At 53.2% G+C, this 20,789-nt stretch overlaps 1 protein-coding gene across 3 annotated transcripts; it reads right to left on the bottom strand.

Annotated features, from left to right (window-relative positions):
• Positions 1-3,144: 3,144 nt before the first annotated feature.
• LOC122364614 (zinc finger protein 135-like) lies at positions 3,145-20,328 on the bottom strand. Of its 3 annotated transcripts, none has more exons than XM_043335190.1 (5): positions 20,237-20,328; positions 11,320-12,622; positions 10,771-10,962; positions 9,901-10,155; positions 3,145-5,952 (listed from the first exon to the last, which is right to left on the bottom strand). In XM_043335190.1, exons 2-5 carry the CDS (start codon positions 12,604-12,606, stop codon positions 5,770-5,772), a joined length of 1,917 nt encoding a protein of 638 aa, XP_043191125.1. In that variant the 5' UTR covers positions 12,607-12,622; positions 20,237-20,328; the 3' UTR covers positions 3,145-5,769. The 3 variants fall into 3 exon arrangements, with proteins under 3 accessions (XP_043191125.1, XP_043191124.1, XP_043191123.1); XM_043335189.1 differs by having other exon boundaries at positions 20,018-20,264; XM_043335188.1 differs by lacking the exon at positions 20,237-20,328 and adding an exon at positions 12,972-13,097.
• Positions 20,329-20,789: the final 461 nt, after the last annotated feature.

Raw genomic sequence — 20,789 nt, 5'->3', positions numbered from 1 at the left:
CGATGCCGGCCTCTAAGGGCCCGCATCGGCCTCTGAAGGCCCATCTTGGCCTTTGAGGACCCTCTGCTGGCCTCTGGGGTTCAACGCCGGCCCATGCCAGTCTTTCAGGGCCTCATTCTGACCTCTGAGGGCCCCATGCTGGGCTGTAAGGGCGCACATTAGCCTCTGAGGGCCCCGCACTGGATTCGGAACACCCGATGCTGGCCTCTTAGGGCCCGCATCACCTTTGAGGGCCCATCTTTGGCCTTTGAGGCTGGCCTCTGGGGTCCAACGCCGACCCATGTCGGTCTTTTACGACCCCACGCTAACCTCTGAGGACCCATGCTTTCCTGTAAGGACCCACATTAGCATCTGAGTGCCCAAGTCGGTCTCTGATGGTCTCAAACTGCCCTTTGCAGGCCCTGTACTGGTCTGAGGGCCCTAAACTGGCCTCTAAGGGCCCAAACCGGCCTCTAAAGGTTCCACACCGGCCTCTGATGGTCCCATTTCTGTCTCTGGGACCCAAACTGACCCTTATGTGCCTCTGAGGGCCCCGTACTGGCTTCTGAAGGATCGATGCCGGCTTCTGAGGACCCATACCGGTCTTTAAGGGCCTCACACCGACATCTGAGGTGCCCCAAACTGGCCTCTATATATGACCCCAACTGGCCTATGAGGTCTCTACACCGGCCACTGATGGCCCTATTATGTTCTATGGGGCCCAACACTTACCTTTTGGCGTCACGCACTTGCCTCTGAGGGCCTACATCAGCCTCTGGGGCCCCATCTGGTGCCTTTGAGGCCCTTCGCTGACCCTTGGGTCCAACGCCGGCCTCTGGGGGTCTGACACTATGCTCTAAGGGCCACGTTGCAGCCTCTATGCGATAGGTATCGCCGAACCGTTATCCATGAACCTATAAGTGTAGGAACCATGGGTGCAGTGGGTGCAGTTGCACCAACAATAATTATCCAGTGGGTGCAGACAATGTATTGTGCACCCACAATAATCTGGAATAAAAAAAACCCTTTTCTCATCAACACTACTTTCGATGCAGCACGACAAATTCAGGATATTTTGCCCACTACTATCCATCTTTCGATGCATTTGCTACTGTGATGGCCTTCAAAACTTACATTTGTGCTCAAGTAAAAATAAGAAACGAAACACATGTGATTGAACACATACCGATGACCCACTGTCAAAAGTTTTCGCACGGTATCTTCGAAAATGGCTAAGTTAGCCGGTTTTACTTTTTGCGGTAGTCAATTCACAGTTGCGTGAATTATTGACATTACCAATGCTTCAAAATGATCTTACCCTTTCGACATGGTACACCCTCAAAGCTGGCAATGAGCCTCCGCTCGGGTGCCGCTCCCTACCCCCCCCCCCCCCCGCTTCACCGGCCATGGCTGGATTTCTGCACCCATGCACTACGCCCGTGGGCCCCTTTAGGCTAGCACCGGGCCCCCCGGGTCAGTGTAGGGGCCCCTTAGCCAAGTTGGCCCCCCCCCAAACGCCAAGTCTGCGACCGCCCCTGTGTACACACACCAGTCACACACGACGCCGGAAAGGGTAGCATCTCGGAGCCATCTGCTATTGACACGCCATCCGTTGCCACGAGGCCAAGGCCGCACGCTCCCTCAGGCACAGATCCATCTGGGTCAGGGTCTGAGGAGCGACAGACGCAGTGGCAGCCTCCCACGCAGGCAGAACGTCAACGTCAACAGACGGCGATAAAATTATGACTCTTAAGTCTTAGGTAGAGCTGAATAAGGAGGTAAAATTCTAGGGACGATGTGTGTGTGTGTGTGTGTGTGTGTGTGTGTGTGTGGTGTGTGTGTGTGTGTGTGTGTGTGTGTGTGTGTGTGTGTGTGTGTGTGTGTGTGTGTGTGTGTGTGTGTGTGTGTGTGTGTGTGTGTGTGTGTGTGTGTGTGTGTGTGTGTGTGTGTGTGTGTGTGTGTGTGTGTGTGTGTGTGTGTGTGTGTGTGTGTGTGTGTGTGTGTGTGTGTGTGTGTGTGTGTGTGTGTGTGTGTGTGTGTGTGTGTGTGTGTGTGTGTGTGTGTGTGTGTGTACCTTTCGATGGATCTAGTTTTGCGATACGGATAATAAATCAATGAAAACTAGCCGAAATAGCTGGTGAAGTATCGTATGATTTTTGGTCAGGGTTTAAATACTGGGTACATTTTCACATAAGAAAGTAATAAAAACTAGCAAGAAAGAAGTCGTGTGCTTAGAGTGGTTGATTTTAAAGATAAGCCATAAGCGACGATCTTGGGACATTTTCTGCAGTGTTCCGATGCATCAATGCATTGCGTATGCCCATAAATCAGAGGCGAGGCCATTGCACGCAGCCTACACTTCGCTGTCCTTATCTCCGTTGTACTGAAAATACTCCACCTAACCACTAATTAATAAAGCTCTGGCTGTGACCTTTTACAGGACACAATAGGGGCGGGGCCGCTGTTTTTTCGCGGGCCCGGATTTGGCCCGTGTCTCGTGTGCGGTGACCTATGCCCTCCGGCGGCGCAGCCACGGCCCCATATGGGCGCCAAATTAGTGGTAACTATCAGTGCCGTGGTGCTGCTAGTCATCACTATCCATACAGATAGGGCGGCTACGAGCTCCACAGCGTACACACTGCACACGCAGCTTTGTGTACGCGCAGGCCTCATCCCAGCCGGCGGTGGTCCAACGCTGACGGTTGCTCAGCAGTCCTGTGTACGGAGAGGACGTGACCTGAGAGGTCACTCATGGCTGCTCCTTCTTATTGAAAACGGTTCAGGTCTTTGGAGTTCTGGAACGTCAGCGTCGGGTGTCTTTACCAGTGCCAAGCACACTAGTTATTGAGTATTGGGGTAGTGCAACTGCCACTGCATAATGAAAATAAACAGGGAGGTCAGCTTGTTCCTCCGCTCACAGCAATCGGCAGCAAATATGGCGCAGTTCGAATATAAGGTATTGTCGCTGCAGAGTTAGGTGGTTCGCTTCAGATGAGGCCACACTATGTAATTACGTGAGTCATGGCTGGTAAAAACATGTCAATCACAATAAATGAAAGTTTCTGCGATCAGGATTCAGGATACCCACGGTGACTGTAAATAAGGATACCTTTCTTTCAGGAAACCGGCAACTCGCAACAGCATCCAACAACACAAACACACGCAAACGTCTCAACTCTGTATTGAAAGAACGGTGCATTGGTGCCTGTGCTGAGCGTCATGCAGCTATTTAGAGGCAGTACGTTCGATGCTTTGCAGTGCAGTGGGTGTGCCGACACTGGACAACACATATTCAGACAATACACCCTACATAGCCTGGCATAGTTTGAGCTGTGACTGAGGCGGTACCCTTGTTAGCGATCCGACCGGCTCGTGCCACGTGAACGTGACACGTGACCACGCGGGGCGCCACGAGTCACACAGCGATAGTCACCGGCTACTGTATAGGCACAATGACGTGAGATAGGCATTAGGCAGCGGCTGGGCCGTCCAGACGCGAACGCCTTGGCGAGGGACGGCACTGCCTACTAGGTGCTGTGCTGGACAATCCAATAAGAGAATATCAACACGTACATGCAGCATGGATCAGAATACAGCATATGCATCATATATGTCACAAGCTACAAGAAACCAGCGCACGAAACACACTTGCATCTCATACCTAAAATCAAACTTTACTACAAGATCCCCTGATCTAGGTAACAAAGCTGGTAGAAATGCGCACTGTAGCGGCAATTTCACACCATCGGTACTGGCACGGCTAGATTAAACTCACGGGAAACACGATTCAATCGGCAAGTAAACACAAGCTCACGAAGCTATGAAGCTTCACGAGTGCATAAAAGGTCACGTGACCGTCGGTCGACCGTCGGCCTGCCACCAGCTGACGCTCAGCCTTGGGTCACGTGACCGGTAACTGTGATCACCGGACTGGATTAGCACACTCATCCTACTGGCCAATGTCCCCAATCCCCTCCATGCACCTATATACACAGTACACGCACATGGCATCAACAATGGCACGACAAAATTATCCCTTGATACAGCTAGAACGTTGATTTCCGCGTAGACAAGCAAAAACAGTGCTTCTAAAATACCCCTAGACTACTACATTGATTGTAATGCGCAGACAAAATTACAAAAATGAGCTGGGCTAACCAAGTTAAACGCACACTTCTAAATTAGCGAACGAAACCACCGGTTTTCATTAACCGATGGCCCGAGGCTGGGCTATCCTTACGCTATTGACTGGATCCTGGGCACTCATCCAAACATGGCCGTTTGGGCACGGTAACACCTCACGACAACACATACCATTACACTGGGAGGCTATGAAACGCGACGGTGCAATGGTCCCGGGCAAACACTTTGGTGAAGAAGGAGAAGGCAATAAAAGACTGAACAGGTCAAATGTGACGTACTTGATCATAGTCACATTATACTAAAAAGGCCATAAGGAATAGCTTTAATGACAAAGTGCACTTACTCCCTAAAAGGTTTCACAAAAACGAGCATTGATATGTTTGTGTTGCGAGAAGTCGGGACCATCGCCGTGCGCGTCCCTGCCATGCTGTCATTCCACTGTCGGTAGGTAGCAGCACCTACTGTCCGCCAGAGGGCAGCTTCTGTACACGAGTGACTAGCGCAGAACTCAGTCGCCCTTGGACTTTGTTGGCCGCGGCTGGGCAAGCGGCGGCCGTGCCGGCGGCACAAGTCGGGACTAGATCTGCACTCCACACCAACCACGCATACACACACGCACCCAGCCACATGCACGCGTATATACAACTTACCGGCGCTAGTCACCGTCTATCGAGCATGCTAAAAATGACCAACTGAACTGACCAGAATGTGTACAAGCTCAAAATGTGACTGACCTGTCTTTAGGGGCGACAAGAAAATATCTTAAAACCTTGAAGAATGCGTCACTGATCAGGCCATGGTTTCTACACTGGCTGGCCTACAGTATCAGCTTACAAATGCCCTATAAATGCGGTCTTTAAAATGCCCGATGGTAAACCAAGCGATGTCTGTAGTTTCTAGTTAGTTACCGTCACAAAAAAAACGATTACGCATATGCGCTGTTTTCAGCGTAATACACAAGCACACAATCGGTGGGATATCGTCCTGAGCGCACGACAAACGCCCTGTCATGGCCACAACAGCTCGACATTAACACTGAAACCCGTCTTGGGTCGCGGTAGGTACTACTTCCTCACCCGCGGTCGGACACCAGCTATACAAAGACAACGAGATCTCGCACTAATGCCTGTCGTTCTCGACTAGACGGTGACTACAAGGTGACAGCGGCCGGCTACTGCCCCCCCCCCTCCCCTCGGTAGCCGGCCGCAGAAGCTCGTGCACAGATTGGTACTGATTGTTCTGCCAGGAGCGGTGCCCCGTGTACTGGTGCCTGACCTCCCATCGTGTGTCATTCAGCCCCCCCCCCCCTTCCTCTTCTTAACGGTTTGAGGATGACCAGACGCACCGCGGGCCGGTCCGGTCCCCATGGGACCAGGTCCCACAGACCAGACCAGCAGCGGCGGGTGGTCCCCGACGTCCCGGATGTCAAATGTCCGCCAGCCCCTTCGTCCACCCTCACTCCCCCTTAAAACCCTGAAACCCACACTTACTCCCATGAGACATACTATCCATCCCCAATTTATCGTAGTGACCAAGTATAACCCTCCCAGAAGCTCACCATGAATCATAGCCCACCTCCTTTTCCTCCCTCGACCCATTCAGAGCTCGAACCCCCCAGCGCCCGTTGTAATGCTTCGCCGGCGCCACCTACGATGCTAGCTCCTCCAGGATCTCCTCCACGGTTTTGCGCTCCTTTCTGTACTGTTCCATGTAGTCGCGCGGAATGGTCCAGTCGAGCAGCAGCTGAACGTTGGCGCGCAAAATCTCCACCTCGTTCCCGCCTTCTCGGAATGGAGTTTTGCCGCCAGTCTCGAGTGAGTCCTTGAGAACCTGTGGAGAGCACGGACGGCGGTGTAAGATTGGTGGTTTTGTGCCTCGGGATATCTACGAGAAACCAGACAACTCGGCCGCAGGGCTGAAAAAAGTGTTTCGGTGGTTGTCGTCCGAAGGAAAACGGGCTTATTTGGTTGTCGGCTAAAGATGTCTAACCCGCGCCCCGCTGAGGGTCCTTGATTTCCATGCCCTGCTGGGGGGGGGGGGGGTACAACACCCCGCTCTTTTAACTCTGATCCTGGGTCAAGCAGTGTTAAGCAGTAAACGGCATTCGAAAGAACGTCCAAAATAAGGATGAAAATATGTCATTCATTTGTTAGATCAAGTCAGAGGTCAGGTCACCAGATGCCGTAAATGAAAAATATTGCCTTTTTCAACTTTTTTCTTCGAAACACCGGGCGCCGCGGAAAAGATTCGATAGCCCTTTTGACCCGCCTTTCAGTGACTTTTCGACGGTGCCACTGGTCGACCTCCACTCACCTTTCAACAAAACGTGCTCAAGTTAGTACAAGCACTTAAGTCGTGCAGACGCCACGGACCCTGCGTGCGAATACATTCTAATTCCTCTCCTTCTTGATAGCGCAGGGCGCTCAGCTGTCAAGCTCAAATGTCCGACGATCCCTATTCCTCGACCTCGGAAGTCCCGAGACACCATATCCTCGTGGGCATGACATGGCGTGCCCTCCCCGCATCAAAATATTACCGGCACTGGCGCGGTCCCGCCGCGGACCTACCCCCAGGCGCCGCCGGGGGTGGGTATGACGTCACAAAAGGAGCCCCGGCGGATTGGAGGGGACGCTAACTGACCGCCGGCCGGGGGCGGCGCTGAAGGGTGCGGGCAGGGGCCGGCCGAGTCCTGGAAGGTACTAGATTTGCCAGACACGTGTTGCCAGTGGACAACCACGGCGACCACTTGGTATGTCATTGGTCGCCTTTATGAGGGTCGCCGGTCGGCCGTCCGAACGATGGTCGAACGACGCAGTATATACTAGATAGCTACGGGGAGTTGGAATATGTCTGTAGCTACCAGGAAATTTTCCACTGGCGGATGCCGCCGCGTAGGGTGGTAACGGACTCGAGAACTGCGAGTCGATTTGATGGGGAGGGACAGAGAATGGTTTGCGTGGGAGAGGCGATTGGGTTGGGTGGGCAGATACGAATGGATTGCGCGCTTCTAACTGCACTAAGCGGGAGGTCTAAATCAGTTCAGGCGCTGCGCGTGGTCGCCATAAGATCGTCTTCTCGGTTGTCGTCGACAACGACAAAACGATACAATTTTTCACCCCTGCTCGGCCGAAATCGCCAAACGGCGGCAGGCCAGAAATTATAACCCTGGACCTGTGCCTAGGGATGGGAAGAGGAAAGCAAAAAGGGCGCGAGAGAGAAACTATGATAATCAGATGAACAGCCACAGAAATGTTTAAAATGGCTTGAGATCACAGATGTGACCTCAAGTCGTCGTTATAATGAGTGAGATTTTAAAATTGTGGCTAAGGCTCGAAGGCATCCCGAGCGAATAATGAATAGGAACAGGCACGCTAGTTAAAAAAACACCTTGTAATAGTGATAAAAATGTGTCGATTTCACTCCACCATTACTGAAGACCTTACATACTATATATCTCATCAAACCATAATCAAGCTAAATCACACAAACCCAGCCAGCAATTTTGCTCCGGGCCCAAGCAGGCTCAAGTGCGGATTGCCCGAGATTTTTAGTCGGGCTAAAGTCGGCTAGGGCTTGGGCTAAAGTCGGCGTATGACACAAAAACGCCGACTAAAGCCCATGCTCTGCCGGAGGTATGCCCGCTCTGCGAGCTCCGGACAGCCGTAGTTTAGCCCTAGTTGAGCGACGATTGGCGTTAGCCCGATTTAAGCCCGAGCAGTGAATCCATTTATATAATGGAGATTACTCTGGGCCCGAGCGGGCTGAACTCCGGCAAGCCCACTCTGTGTGCCCTGTCTATCCCGACTTAAGCCATAGAAGTGAATGGGGTTTATGCATTGCAAACTGCTGTGGCTTTGCTCGGGTTCGGCTCGAGTGACGGCTCCTGTTTTCTCAAGTCTCGACTTGACTTCATCTTGCTTTTACTTCACACTGGATCAAGTAGCAAGGAGCGGCCAATGCACTTTCAGCAGGTTGTGCGGTTTCAATGCATATTTAAAATTGTTACGGTCACTCATATGCTCTGTTAACCGGTCATCGAGCATTGCGAAAGGAAAGTAGTGGTTGACTTTGATTGAATGTATATTTCAAACGACTACAGACACTCAAATGAAACACAAATACATGAAACAGTGGACTGCAAACTGCAGCAATAATATGGCATGAGTCATGAAAAAGCGCCATCAAAACTATAAAACAATCAAAGGCCCGCTAGCCTCCCTCCCCGTTCATAATACTTGGTTGAACACTCAACCGAAAGCACAAAGTAAGGACAGCAAGTAATCGCTCATAAGACATAAAGCAATTAGCAAACAATCGTTTATAAGGAACTTTACTCTGGTGAATGGGAGCTTTGGAGGCGTCTGGCTCCTCCACACACACACACATCTGCAGTAGGTGGTCGGCCAACTTTCGGCGCAGTTTCCGTATCTCCGTAGGTATACCGTATTTCCGTAGATATACCTACTTAATTATAAGCAGGCAGTTTCCGCTAAACCACTTGGCGAGGGCGACTGCGGCGTCCACCCGGTCCTGGTTTGTATAACTATTCCATTTTTTGGAGCCATTTGCTCTAATGGTACGTACCTGAAAAAGAGATTAATTGGTTTAATTTACATTGCATGTTTGCTTGAAAAATAACTTATTGTTGCATCAATACTGTAAAAGCACTTCTCATTGATCCGTATAAAATGGTCATTCGATTTTCAACGCGGACAGAGAATGAGCGTGCTCGGTGATAAGTAGATAAATATTTGTGTTTTGTATTTCATTTTCCTGGTTCAGAAGTGCTGGTATTTCACAAAGATATAAAGGCACGGAATGCGGCTTTTCTGAGCGAGGGTATAAGTCGCCAGGCTGAACAGCTATTCAGATTCATGTTTGATGGCGTGAAACTCAGTCAAAACCATGACGTTTACATACGATCAAGCGCACCATTCAATACACTTACCTACCGTAAAACTCCACGCCAGTCCACTTGATAAGAGCAGTGAGCACTATCCCTTCTTCGCGCTGTCACACGCGCCCAAACATCAACCACCAAATGCCTCAACACCGGTGTGTCGTTTCGTCGCACAGCGCACAGACTGTCACAAACGCTGCACATGATTGGCGCAGAACTGCGCATGCGCGAACAGCCGAACAAGTATGGCTAAGCTCCGGCTTTACTCCAGTTAGCCGAAGGACACAGCCAGCTTGATCAGCCCGCGCTCCGCCCAAGTTAAGCCTGTTTTGGATGCGCGGGCAGATGTCGGGCTGAGCTACTGCTATCCGCACGTGGGCATAGCTGCGGCATGCCCCAGCTCAGCCCTAGTAAAAAATGCATTGGTTTTGATCAAAGTGGGCAAACCCAAGCTAAGCCCAAGCTGCCCGACGTTTGCCACAGTTCAGCCCAAGCGAATTGCTGGCTGGGAAGCCCTCTCAGGAAACACCTATCCGTGCTTCTATCCTCAGGATACTGAAATCCTTCTCCTCCACGCCAAAACCCCCTTCCGGGCTGGACAGGCAACTTTATCTCATGCGGGCTGCTCCCTTGGAGCGGCACCGCTGCTCCCGAGGGAGCTGCACCCCGTAGCCGGGTGCAGAGAGTGCTTGGGGGGCTGGTCGGCCGGTCCTATGGACGGGCTCAGCCCCGGCGACTCTCTAGGGTGCCTGCCCAGACCAATGTCTCCCCCTAATTCCTATCATCCTTCCGGCTCTGCAATGGTCTTGTCGACCGAAAGGGCCTAACCCAACAAAATAAAAACTCTCAGGAAACCACCACCACCTTACGACACTCACGTCATCTATGAGCCGCCGGCCGAACCCAAACTTGAGCAGCCTGGCGCTAGTGCTGATCTTCTTCATCAGGATCGCCAGGTAGCCGCGCAGCTTGGAGACGGCCATGCCGCCGCGAGTGATGATCTCCGGCATGGTCTCCGGCTCCAGGATCTCTGTGCGGTAGGTGTCCACCTTGCCAAACTCGGGGCCGCCGCCGCCGTGAGCCGGGTACTGCGGGTGGTCCGACTCCACGTGCCGCTCCCGCTCGGCTTTGGTCTGAGGGGAGATGGGGTGAGGTCACGGTCACCAGCGGCTCGGGCAGGTCAGGTCGAGTCAATGTGAACACGAGTAGAGTCACGAGCAGCTAATTCAAGTCGGGCTGGCACGGGTCGGGTTAGGTCTGATAAGATTAAGTCGAGGTGAGAGCATCTCAGGACAGGTCAGGCCAGGTCAAGTTCGGTCGGGTAGGGTGAAGTCAGAGTGAAAGAGTATAATTCAAGTCGGGTTAGTTCAGGTGGAGCGGGGTTGGAGCGAAGCAAGGTCAGGTCTGGACACGACCGGTCAGGGTCTAAGTGCGTCAGAATGAGGTCTGGTCAGGTCACACTTGAACCTCACGTGAATTTGATAGATTATTGACTTTCAGAATGAGTGAACATACTAGGAAATATAAAATACACGTAAGAAGCAGCGAGATAATATCTAAAAGTGGGTTACCGCGGGTAATCTGTTTCGTTGCTCGCAATAAAAAATATCCAACCAAATTACATAAAATCAAACAACTCCAAATATCCGACAGCCCTTCCCTTCCTTCTCCCATATAAATCACGTTCCCCGGCGGCGACCTTTTCCCCTCTCTCGTTCCCTCAGTCCTACTCTCTCAGCGCCACTGACCTTGAAGAACTGTCGACACGCGCCGCACATGTAGGGGTCCTCGCGTTTGTGGATGCTGCGCAGGTGTTTCTTCAGGTGGGGTAACTGGTTGAAGAAGTGGTTACACAGCGGACACCGGTAGGGCTTTTCGCCCGTGTGCTGCCGAAGGTGGACCTTCAGCGCCGTAGAATGAGCGAACTTCTGAGGGCACACCTGTGAACGGGCGGGGTAGGAATATGTAGACGGTATGAGTCGATAAAGTTGTCGATGCGTGTTTATACATGGCTACAGCGCGGAATGATGCTAAATAAGTTAAGGTGGCCAGTCCAGGCAATGGGTATTCGCCAGAGCAGCACGATATATTCATGGAAGTGGAACCGTGTTAGCATTTGATCACGCCCCACAACATTTAAGTGGTGCAAAATAGCTAAAGTGCATACATTACTTGTAACGTTACTGAACCCAGGAATACGACCCACGACGTTATCAGCCACACGATACAGACATTCTGTACCATAAGAGCCTAACGGTCAAGCCCTTTCCCTCCCCTTGTCCTAACAGCTTACTCACCTGACAAGCATACGGCTTGATCCCGGTGTGCACACGCATGTGCACTGTCAGCTGCGAGTTTTGTGCAAACGCTGCCTCACACACCGTGCACGAGTAGGGCTTCTCCTGTGTGTGTACCCGCAGGTGCGTGCCCAGGTGGCCCTTGAAGCTTTTGTCGCAGATGGGACAGCGCATCGGTCTCTCGTTCTCGTGGTAGGACTGAATGTGCTTGCGTAAGGCATCCTGACGCACGAAGCCCTTGTAGCAACGGGGACACTCGAAGTCTTTGATGCCGGAGTGTTTCTTCTCATGCAGCTTGAGGTTGGTGGCGAAGGCGAACTTCATGTTGCAGTAGGAACAACTGTAGGGCTTCACCCCCGTGTGAGTACGCTTGTGCTGGATGAGCTGACTTCCTCTCGCGAACGACTTGTCGCAGAGGTCGCAGTGGAAGGGTTTTTCGCCAGTGTGGATACGCATGTGCACCTTGAGACGCTCCTTGATGCTGAACGCACGCGAGCAGATGTCACACTTGAACGGTTTGACGCCCGTGTGACGTGTTTCATGTGCCCGCAGACTGCCCAGCTGAGTGAACCGCGCCGGGCAGTAGCTACAGCTGTACGGCTTCTCTCCCGTGTGAATACGCACGTGCTTCACCAGGTCACTGCGTGAGCCCATCACCTTGTCACAAATGGTGCACGCGTGTCGTTTGGTGGGCGGTTTGTTGGCACGCGGCGCGGCCGGCGCTCGCAGCAGGTCTGTCATGCTCAGCTCGGTGTCCACAACACTATCGGCCGCACTACTGTCCACCGACTGGCGATCGAGATCCAGCAAGAGACCTCCACCACGCGGGGGTGAGATACCCCTCCGCTGCGGCACCAGTTCGCTCAAACCCGGCCGGTAGTTGTCGCTGGACAGGTGGGCCCCATCCCCAACGGCAGTGCTGACTGGTTCCGGAGGCCACAGCGCCGCCGACGCGTTCTCCTTCATAGAGAGCAGCAGCCGCGCTGTGTCCATGGTTCCCTCGCAGCGGTTCACCGGTGGAGAGATGAGAGGCGCCGACGGGACGACTCTGGACGGACCGGCCGCCGCAGAGCCCGACGCGCGAGCGCCGCCAACTTTTGTGGGTGATGGGGAGGACGAGGCAGCGCTCTTTCTGGAGCGAGGACTCGTCTCGGTCGACCACGAGGAGAGCAGTTTGTTGACTGGGGAGCGTTTCAGAGCGGCTCGAGGTGATGACGCTTTAATTTTCGAGCTGGTCGCCGCCTTGGGAGAGGAGGCCGGCGCCGCCGCCGGCTTCTTGCGCCCCATGGTGAGGCGCTCGGGCCTGTCGGTAAAACAAAGGAGAGGTCACTAATTGCGGCAATGCATTCGCGTAGTACATCGAGTTCGATAAACCTTTGGTGAGGCATGATAAAAGTGCAACAGTACCCACAGTCAGAGGCTCCTGGCAGTAGTGTAGCCGTATCCCAATGCCTCTGAAGGTCCCATGAAGGGCCCTGGGCCCTTCATGCCATTAGATTTGACGTCATGTTAACTGTTTGGCCACGAGGGCAGCACCACCAAATAGACGGATTTTGTCGAAATAATTGTGCCAAAAAAGCAACAAATTTGGTATCTGTGATATCGAGTCCTCCCGTGTGATTCCTTCTTTGTCCCACGTTATTCAAACTTACTGTAAAGCCACCACCATGATGTAAAATTTTAAAAGAAGCACAAACAGAATAGGCAACGTTAAATTTACGAACTCCACTCCTGTGAGCTGGCTCGGCGTCTACCAGACTCGGTCACCGCCCCTCCGAGCCCTCGGCAGTCACGCGGGTGGAGCTGCGTCATTTAACGAGCACTACGTCGCGAGCCGTCCGGGCCTTTACCAAAACTACGACGCTAGCGCTTCTGCACACCATACTAGTGTCAAAACTATTTATATGACATTTATTTTGCCACCATCGTTTCTCTCGTCGAGATGCATCGGATAAGCTATGATTTCACCAGAAAAGCTCAGCTTCAAAATTTGACCTCAGGTCTGGGTCATACCCTGAATGGAAAAGGTCATGCTGCATATCATTCAATCGGCATTGATGATCTGAACACATTTCAACGCTCTACCATGTTTCCCTCAAAGGTTACGACCGAAAAACGGATGGTGACCTTTTTGACCTAGCATGACCTTTTGAGTGACCACTCACCAGCAACTGCACCCTGTTCATCACATATGGGCAGAGCCGCAGAAAGGTCGTGTTTCTGCAAAGTGGTTTTGACGCGTTTGTTCAAAGCAGGAGGTATTTGTACTTTCCCCTATTTGTCTCATGATGGTAAGGTAACAAATATGACCTGACCACAGGTCACAGTGTTAACAACGTTTAAAATGATAATTCTATATTAATTTATTATTCAAATGGCTTTGGGATTTTCCGAGAATATTCGGCAAAACAGCAACTGTTTTCACTGTTGGTAAGGGACCCACTTGGCTTGAGGGGGCCCACTTTGCTGGGTGGGGGGGGGGGCATCGCAAACGTCTCTCACCCCTGTCGCCAGAGTTCTGGCTGCACCCCTGGCCACCGCTGATTCATCTGTCAGCTGTCAGCTGTCAGCTGTCAGCTGTCATCTGTCAGACCGACCGCAGTCGGGTGTGACAGTCACAGGGGGAGAGGGGAAGGGGCACCGCGAATAGAGTCGCCGCCACCTCCCTCCCTCTCTCCCTCTCCAGCTCAGGCTCCGCACTCTGCAGAACATTGATCGTTTCTGGGTGGGGAGAACTGCCGGAGGGACGACTGTGGGACTGAGAGCAGACTGATGGGACTGACTGATAATTGAAAAGGACTGACCGTAATAGACTGACTGCTGATTGCATTGTGGTCCGAATCGATAGACTGAGTTGCGAACCGAGTTACCGTCCGAGACGTGTCTCAGGAATAAATGATAATTAGGGAGTGATCAAGTTTTGAGTAACAATTGACCGGAGTTAACAAAGAAACATTTAAGGGCTGTGGATAGGACTGATTGAGATGAAAGAGAACGACTGAATAACTGGTACGTAAACGGTCGTACGTGACCAGACACCGCCAACCGCACAGCCGAAGCGGGACGTGCTCTCGGCGCATTTCAACTTCTATGTCCGGTCCAAAGTCACAACCAGACATCAATGCGTCACTGCGTCATACTCGACGTCACAGCGTCACAATGCCACGTCAGAGTCGGGCCACGTTACAGCCACATGAATATTGACGCCGGCGGAGCTCCAAATTCCGGCGCGATGATCCGACCGCCGATATGACCGACCGACGTGGCGACGAAACTTGATCGGGATAACACGCAGAGGCGGAGTCAGGAAAACATTGAGGTGGGGCATGGAGTAAACATCAAAGCGTTCAGAAATAATAAAGGTTGTCCGACGAGCTATTCGGGCCTTGCTGGAGATGGTTCCTATAAGGGAAGATTTTTTTTTAAACCAGCCGAATATTGACGATCTCCTGAGAAAATTGCGAGTCCACAGAGTTCCACCGCATCTCTAGCATTTCTAAACCAGCTTGAGAAATCTTGAGTCAGCATACGACCTATTGCCCCTTCTAGATCCGCCCATGGCGTCATTTACGGTTTGGCAAGCCGCAGGGAGCATACGAGCTGGCTGGGCACAGCCGCGAGCGCCCGGCCGGCTGGGGTGAGCAGACATTTCCTGGGAGCTGAGGAGGGGGGGGGGGGGCTCCAGCGCTCCGGGCCTCACCTCAGCAGAAGCGCATCAATCAGGTGATTTGTCGGTTCAGTTCACAGCGGTGAGTCCTAGCTATAGCCTTGGGTGAGTCGAGTTAATGGTGCGCTGTTTAAAGGTTGTCGATCCAACCCAAGGCACCGATGGTTCAATCTTCTCGTATACCTTAATTATAAAATGATCAACAAAGCCACGGTCTCAAATGCTACACCGTCTCAAATTGAAACACGTCGATAGGTAGATACAGCCTCAGGCTCGCACGCGAGCTTCCAATGTTCTGAGAATCCCTAATGTAATTTGCACCCGTCCGCTGCTCTGAATCCCCGCTCGTTTGGTAACCGAGTTTCACGGCAGTGGGCTCAACGAACTAGCCTCCCTGGGGTGCGGCCCGGGCAGGGCCTGCCTGCCGCTGTTTCACCACTCTCCTGCTGAAACTATTCCGGTCCTGCGCCGCCGACCCGGCCGGTCCTCTCGGTTCCGAAATCGGGCCGGAAGTGGGCGCTGCCGCCACCAGCGAGCGTCACGAGTCACGGCGCTACGGGCCGTCACGGGGCGGGGCCGGCTTACGGTGACCGCACGCCGTCCCTCCCCGCCCCTCCCCGCCCCACCCCGCCCGGCCCGGCCCGGCAGTCACTTCCGGTGATCTCAACGACCGGATGGGAAGTGAGCCGCCCCCGCCCTGCGCGACTGTCCAGCCGCACGGGGCGGACCGCCCGACGGTCGAAAATTGGGGGCGGACCGGCGCGTCCACAGGTCACAGTCGAGGGAACGGCGCGGTGGGCCAGAGAGGGAAGGGACAAAACGTGGGGTCAAAGGTCGGGTGAGTCGTTCCTCACTGTCCCCACGATATAATAGAGTAGCAGTAGGCTCAGAGATTGTATCGATTTGCGCGTGTCAAGCACGGTCCGTGCCCGGTCTATTGATTGGTTACATGACAGACCACGACTGTTATTGGTATCTGGTCCAATTTCATTAGCGATAGCTGTTGAGTTTGTCTCGAGAGACGCGAATTCACGCTGACCTCGTGTAACACAGCCCGCTGACATAAGTGGTGTAACGCAAAACAGCAATCTAGCATCCAACTGCGGAGCAATTCAGCAAAAGTCAGCGGGCACCGGCACACGCCTGCGCCAATCGCAAAAACGTTATCGCTTAACAGTCCTGTTAAACCAAACAAGAGCCCGCCGGGGTTTCACAGCGGTACCCGAGTGGGTATATTTCATCGGTGACCCACTGACACATTCACTGCGGGGGACGGAAGGCAGCCGTGACTGCAAATACAGCCACGATAGTGACGGATGGGCGGCTAGCGATAGCACGAGGACGACCCGACCGCACCGGCGCGGCACGCAGCGCGGCGAGGTGTCGGGATTCCCATTCGGGCTCGGCAGGCTCGCTCGTTTCCCTGGGCCTCAGAAAGGACCCAGAAGGGCCCCAGAGGTCCCACGTTGGTCCGAGCTGCCCGAGGGAAGGGAAGGGACTGAAGTTTATGGCACGCAGGTGTTCGACGTTATACGACAGGTCCGTCCCTCGGCCTCGGGATCCAGTCGTCGCGACGAAGCTACGAATGGACAGCGAAGAGGCATAATTCAAATTGGATTTCAAATTTCAATTCGATGGAATAGAAATCAGGAAGCGACCTTTCCAGGACTGGTCCGACAACATGCGACCAAAAATAAATGCTTCAGTCCCCTACATTTGCCTATTTTCTTCTATTCCTTTGGTGATAACCTGTTACTAATTATTGAATATCCCGTGACATCCCTAGTCCTTTCTAGGATATTGCCTCATGCCCCATTCGAGTTACTCTGACTCACAGAGGGGCAGCGTGGCTGAAGCGGGGAGCAGGGGAGGGGTCGCTGGCTCGGCGGCGAGTGGGGAGCGGGCGAGGGTCACTCGCGCGCTCGGCGAGCGGGGAGGGGGAGGGGGCTGATTCGGTCCGGGCAGGGAGCACCGCCAACTGCACGGGACGTCAGCTGTGCGCTCGGCAGGCCCCCAAAGTCGACGTCACTGCACAAATGTCAACAATGAATCAACTCGGTCACACCAGGCGAACGAGCGGACGGGGCCGGGCGGGCTCGGACGGACACGGGCGCGGACACGGGCGGGGCAGGCGAGGCTCAAGGCTGACGAACCGTCACCTCCTGTGTCCTCCCACCACACAGGACCCACAAACTCCGTCACCCGTTGCCGTATCAAACGCACACACCAAACACACGTGTATGAGTCGGTGGTGGGCAAATACACGCGCCACGCGTCACAGCGTGAGGTGGCTATTTGCGAACGGTGACAAGTGGGCCATACGACGATAGCCGCCCCGGTACAATGATAAGACGGTGAGCCCGAGCGCCATGCCCGCGCACACTGACGGGCGGTATACCCTCTCCCCGCGCTCTCTCCCCCGTTCCAACGGCGGGTAGAGGGAAGAGGTGAGGGGTGGGAGCGAGAGGAAGACGCCAGACGCGGGGCAGAGGAGAGGAAGTGTCGCCACAGCACCCGGCCCCCAAGAACGGGCGGCGCCAGATAAGATAAACCAGCGGGCGGACGCAGAGGCGCAGCCAGGTTCGAGCACAGGCCGGTCGTATCTAATGGAATAACCAGCAGTTCAAAGTCCGTGGTGCAATGTACATTTTTCAATGCGCATGAAAGATTTGATGAAATTCCTTCAATGCCATCAGAAGACTGTTCTGCGTCTGTAAGAATCTTGGTTCTGTGCCCGCGCTTGGCCGTCTGAGCACGGCACAGCGGATCAATTTCTCACACTCCAATCCTCGACGACTCGAGAACAAGTGTTCACAATATGGTCACCCTGGTGGGGCTCGTTTCTCCTTAATAGTCTCATTATCGTCATGGTGAAGATGGGGGATCCCCTGATTTCCTGCTGTGAGGGGGCACGGTTCCGGGCTCAATGGCGCCCATACACCCACTAAGCAGCGAGATATCTGATACGATCGTATCGGCTGAACAAAGAGTCAGAACTACTCCTCAATGGTGATAGGCTGGAGCAAGGGTGAAACACTCAGTTGCATTGCTTCCGAAAAACGTGTATGAGCTCGTGACTGATATGCGATGGTATACAAACACTCATGTGATCACCACACAGCTGATGTCATAAAGCATGAGCTAAGTCTCAAAACGATAAGGCCGTCCGGTCCTAGACCTCTGAGGTATAACGAATTCTCCCCTACCCAGTCCCACCTCGCGACTGGCACTGTCTAAGTAGTCCCCTGGCCAAACCCAACTCTCCCAGCCGTCAGACAGTTCGGCCGCGGCCAAAAATACGGCCCTCGGCCTCCGCCCTGTCTCCCCTATTTATAGCTGGGGTCCCGGCGCCCACCCGTCGGTCGCGACGCGTCGGTAGCGGCGGCGCAGCGGTGGCAGCGTCGAACTCCCCACGCGCTGTGCCGACGGCGAGGCCGGGGCAAAAAAGCAGAGAGAAGAGAGAGCGAGGAGCGCCGCCGGAGGAGTGGGCAAGAACACGGAGAATACGAGCCGGCAGGTGGTGATACACAGAGGAAACGAGGAGAAGTAGATAGAAGCTCGAATATCGACCGCGCCTGTGAGATGTGACTGATTACTTAAAAAAAAAAAAATATGCGCAAGGCGTAGTCGCACATCGGTGTATAAGGCATGTAGGATGTAGAGCGGAACAGGGCTCAAAATTATATTTACTTTTGTTCGGTGTGAAAACTCTGTCATCAAGGCATTAAGGTAAAAATAGGACATGAGTGTCCTAATTTTACTGTCTAGATCTGAATAGAACTACTGTCAAGATCTGCAGCGAGCAAGAAGAAAATAAGGCCATGTCTTTATCACATGACTTGATTTTAAGAGCTGTATGTATGGTAATTAATAAAACGTTAATTGGGCTTACCTACTTTTACTGAAAAACGTCGCTGAAGAGATGACCAGGCGCTTCTAACTTAATCGCTGTCATTTATTGACAGGCTGAAATAACAATAAAAATCTAGACGGCACAAAGTGAAGACCGAAGGGTAGGGAACTGCACTGGACTCCCGAGGAAGTTAAGATGCCGTTCTGCAGCCTTTTGTTTGCAGCACAGCGCCACGTCTAGACCCACATAACTGAGGCCCGTCAGTCGTCTTCATTTTTATTAATTAAAGGGCGGAACTCGGTCACAGAAACTTCACAAGCAAAACCCAAATTAAATCAGTCAAGTTGCTGTATGGAATTTGAGGAATTTTCATTAGCATGCCTCGCAGCACATGCCACGTGCCGAGTGGCATGTGCGCAGACACTTTAACCAGCAAAGGATTTGGTCAAGGTCCGTCTGCAATGGCATGCATCATAAAAGTACCTACATATACCAACTAGCTAACAAATGTGGAATAGTGGGAACTGGGAGAGATTGCCAGAGAAAAGGGAAATCAAAATTAAGTGGTTGCGTTATTGTAAGAATTCTCACAGCAGGAGATCACTAATAGTAATATCAATGTTATCCGATGAATAGGTATATTGGTGAGAAATCCTGGGTTCACGTCTCGCTCTCTCTCATAACCATGAAGTATGAACGGTTGAGCATCAAGGTTTAACGGGGATCCCGTATGGCACAAAACAAGTCGAACAAATTGTATGGGTTTTGATCGAGAGCAAAAATTAGCTGCAGTCATTCAATCACTAATGAATAACACAGTTAGGCAAACATAGGTTACCTAAATCAAATGAATGACAGGCCGCACTGCGGAATTCACACAGCATAATGGAGCTAATATGCAAAAATTGCTATGTTACGGTAAGAAGGAAATGTCAAGACCAAATGGCAAATGCCGTATATCGTATCAAATATCAAAATACCGTACTTTAGTCCAAGGCTCTAAAACATCGAACAGGGCATATTGTGAGGCAAACGAGGCATGCTTGCTCAATGCTAAGCATTCCGCAACGGGACCTTCATCCAGCAAAATCGCTCGAAACAAATACCTACCCCGAGACACGAAACTTCAAAAACCAACCCAAAAAGCACAATCAGCAAACACTCCAAACACAACCTACCAGCAGTCCACTCAGAAGTTTCTCACAGCTCCCAGCTGTGGGGAGCCATCCCTGGCGCCCCCTCGGCCAAGTCAGCTGTCAGTTGTCACCAGCCGTCATTGCGCCCCTCCCTCCCAGCGCGCGCCCCGAGAGATCAGACACCGCCCAATGACTGCAACGCACCACAAGCGAATTACTCAAAAACAAAACTGCCGGCGCGCGAGCACCCGTTGAACTCACCGTCACGTAGCGTGCGGGGGGTCGTCTCCACTGCGCCCGATGGAGTCGCCGGCGGCCGCGCCGTATCGACCGAGCCATATCGCACCGCCCGGACAGCGCCGCGCCGCCAGCCAATCGGCAACGTCGACGCCGGTCATGTGACCCCGTTGCCACGGCAACGGATGCTGAAGCACGCCGCCGAAACCGGAGCCTGCGGCGGCGCCGGCGGCCGTCCTGAAACCGAGCCAACTCGGGGGGGGGGGGGGTATGCAGGGGCGGGGTGCGGTGGGCGGCCGCCGCGGGGGTGGGGAGGTCAGACGAAGGGCACGCCTCAGGCGCCGGCTGCCCGGCGGCGAGGCGCCGCGGGCGCCTGGGCTGGGGTACCGCTGCCGAGATAAACATCCTCGACCAAGGCGGCCCCGCACCGCCCGGCCGCAGCAGGAACCGAGACGCTCTCTACAGACACGCTATTTGCCAGACGGAGTGCCGACTTCAAACGGCCTCTGGCGCAGCAATTTTAATAACATGCTTCTTATGACTTCTTCAATAAAAAAGAACAGCAAATAGGGAACGG

The sequence above is a fragment of the Amphibalanus amphitrite genome, unplaced genomic scaffold (genome assembly GCF_019059575.1).
Source record: "Amphibalanus amphitrite isolate SeventyFive unplaced genomic scaffold, NRLGWU_Aamphi_draft 000686F_arrow, whole genome shotgun sequence".
NCBI classification, from domain to species: domain Eukaryota; kingdom Metazoa; phylum Arthropoda; class Thecostraca; order Balanomorpha; family Balanidae; genus Amphibalanus; species Amphibalanus amphitrite.
The sequence above is the reverse complement of the archived record's forward strand: the minus strand, read 5'-3'. Positions and strand labels throughout refer to the sequence as shown.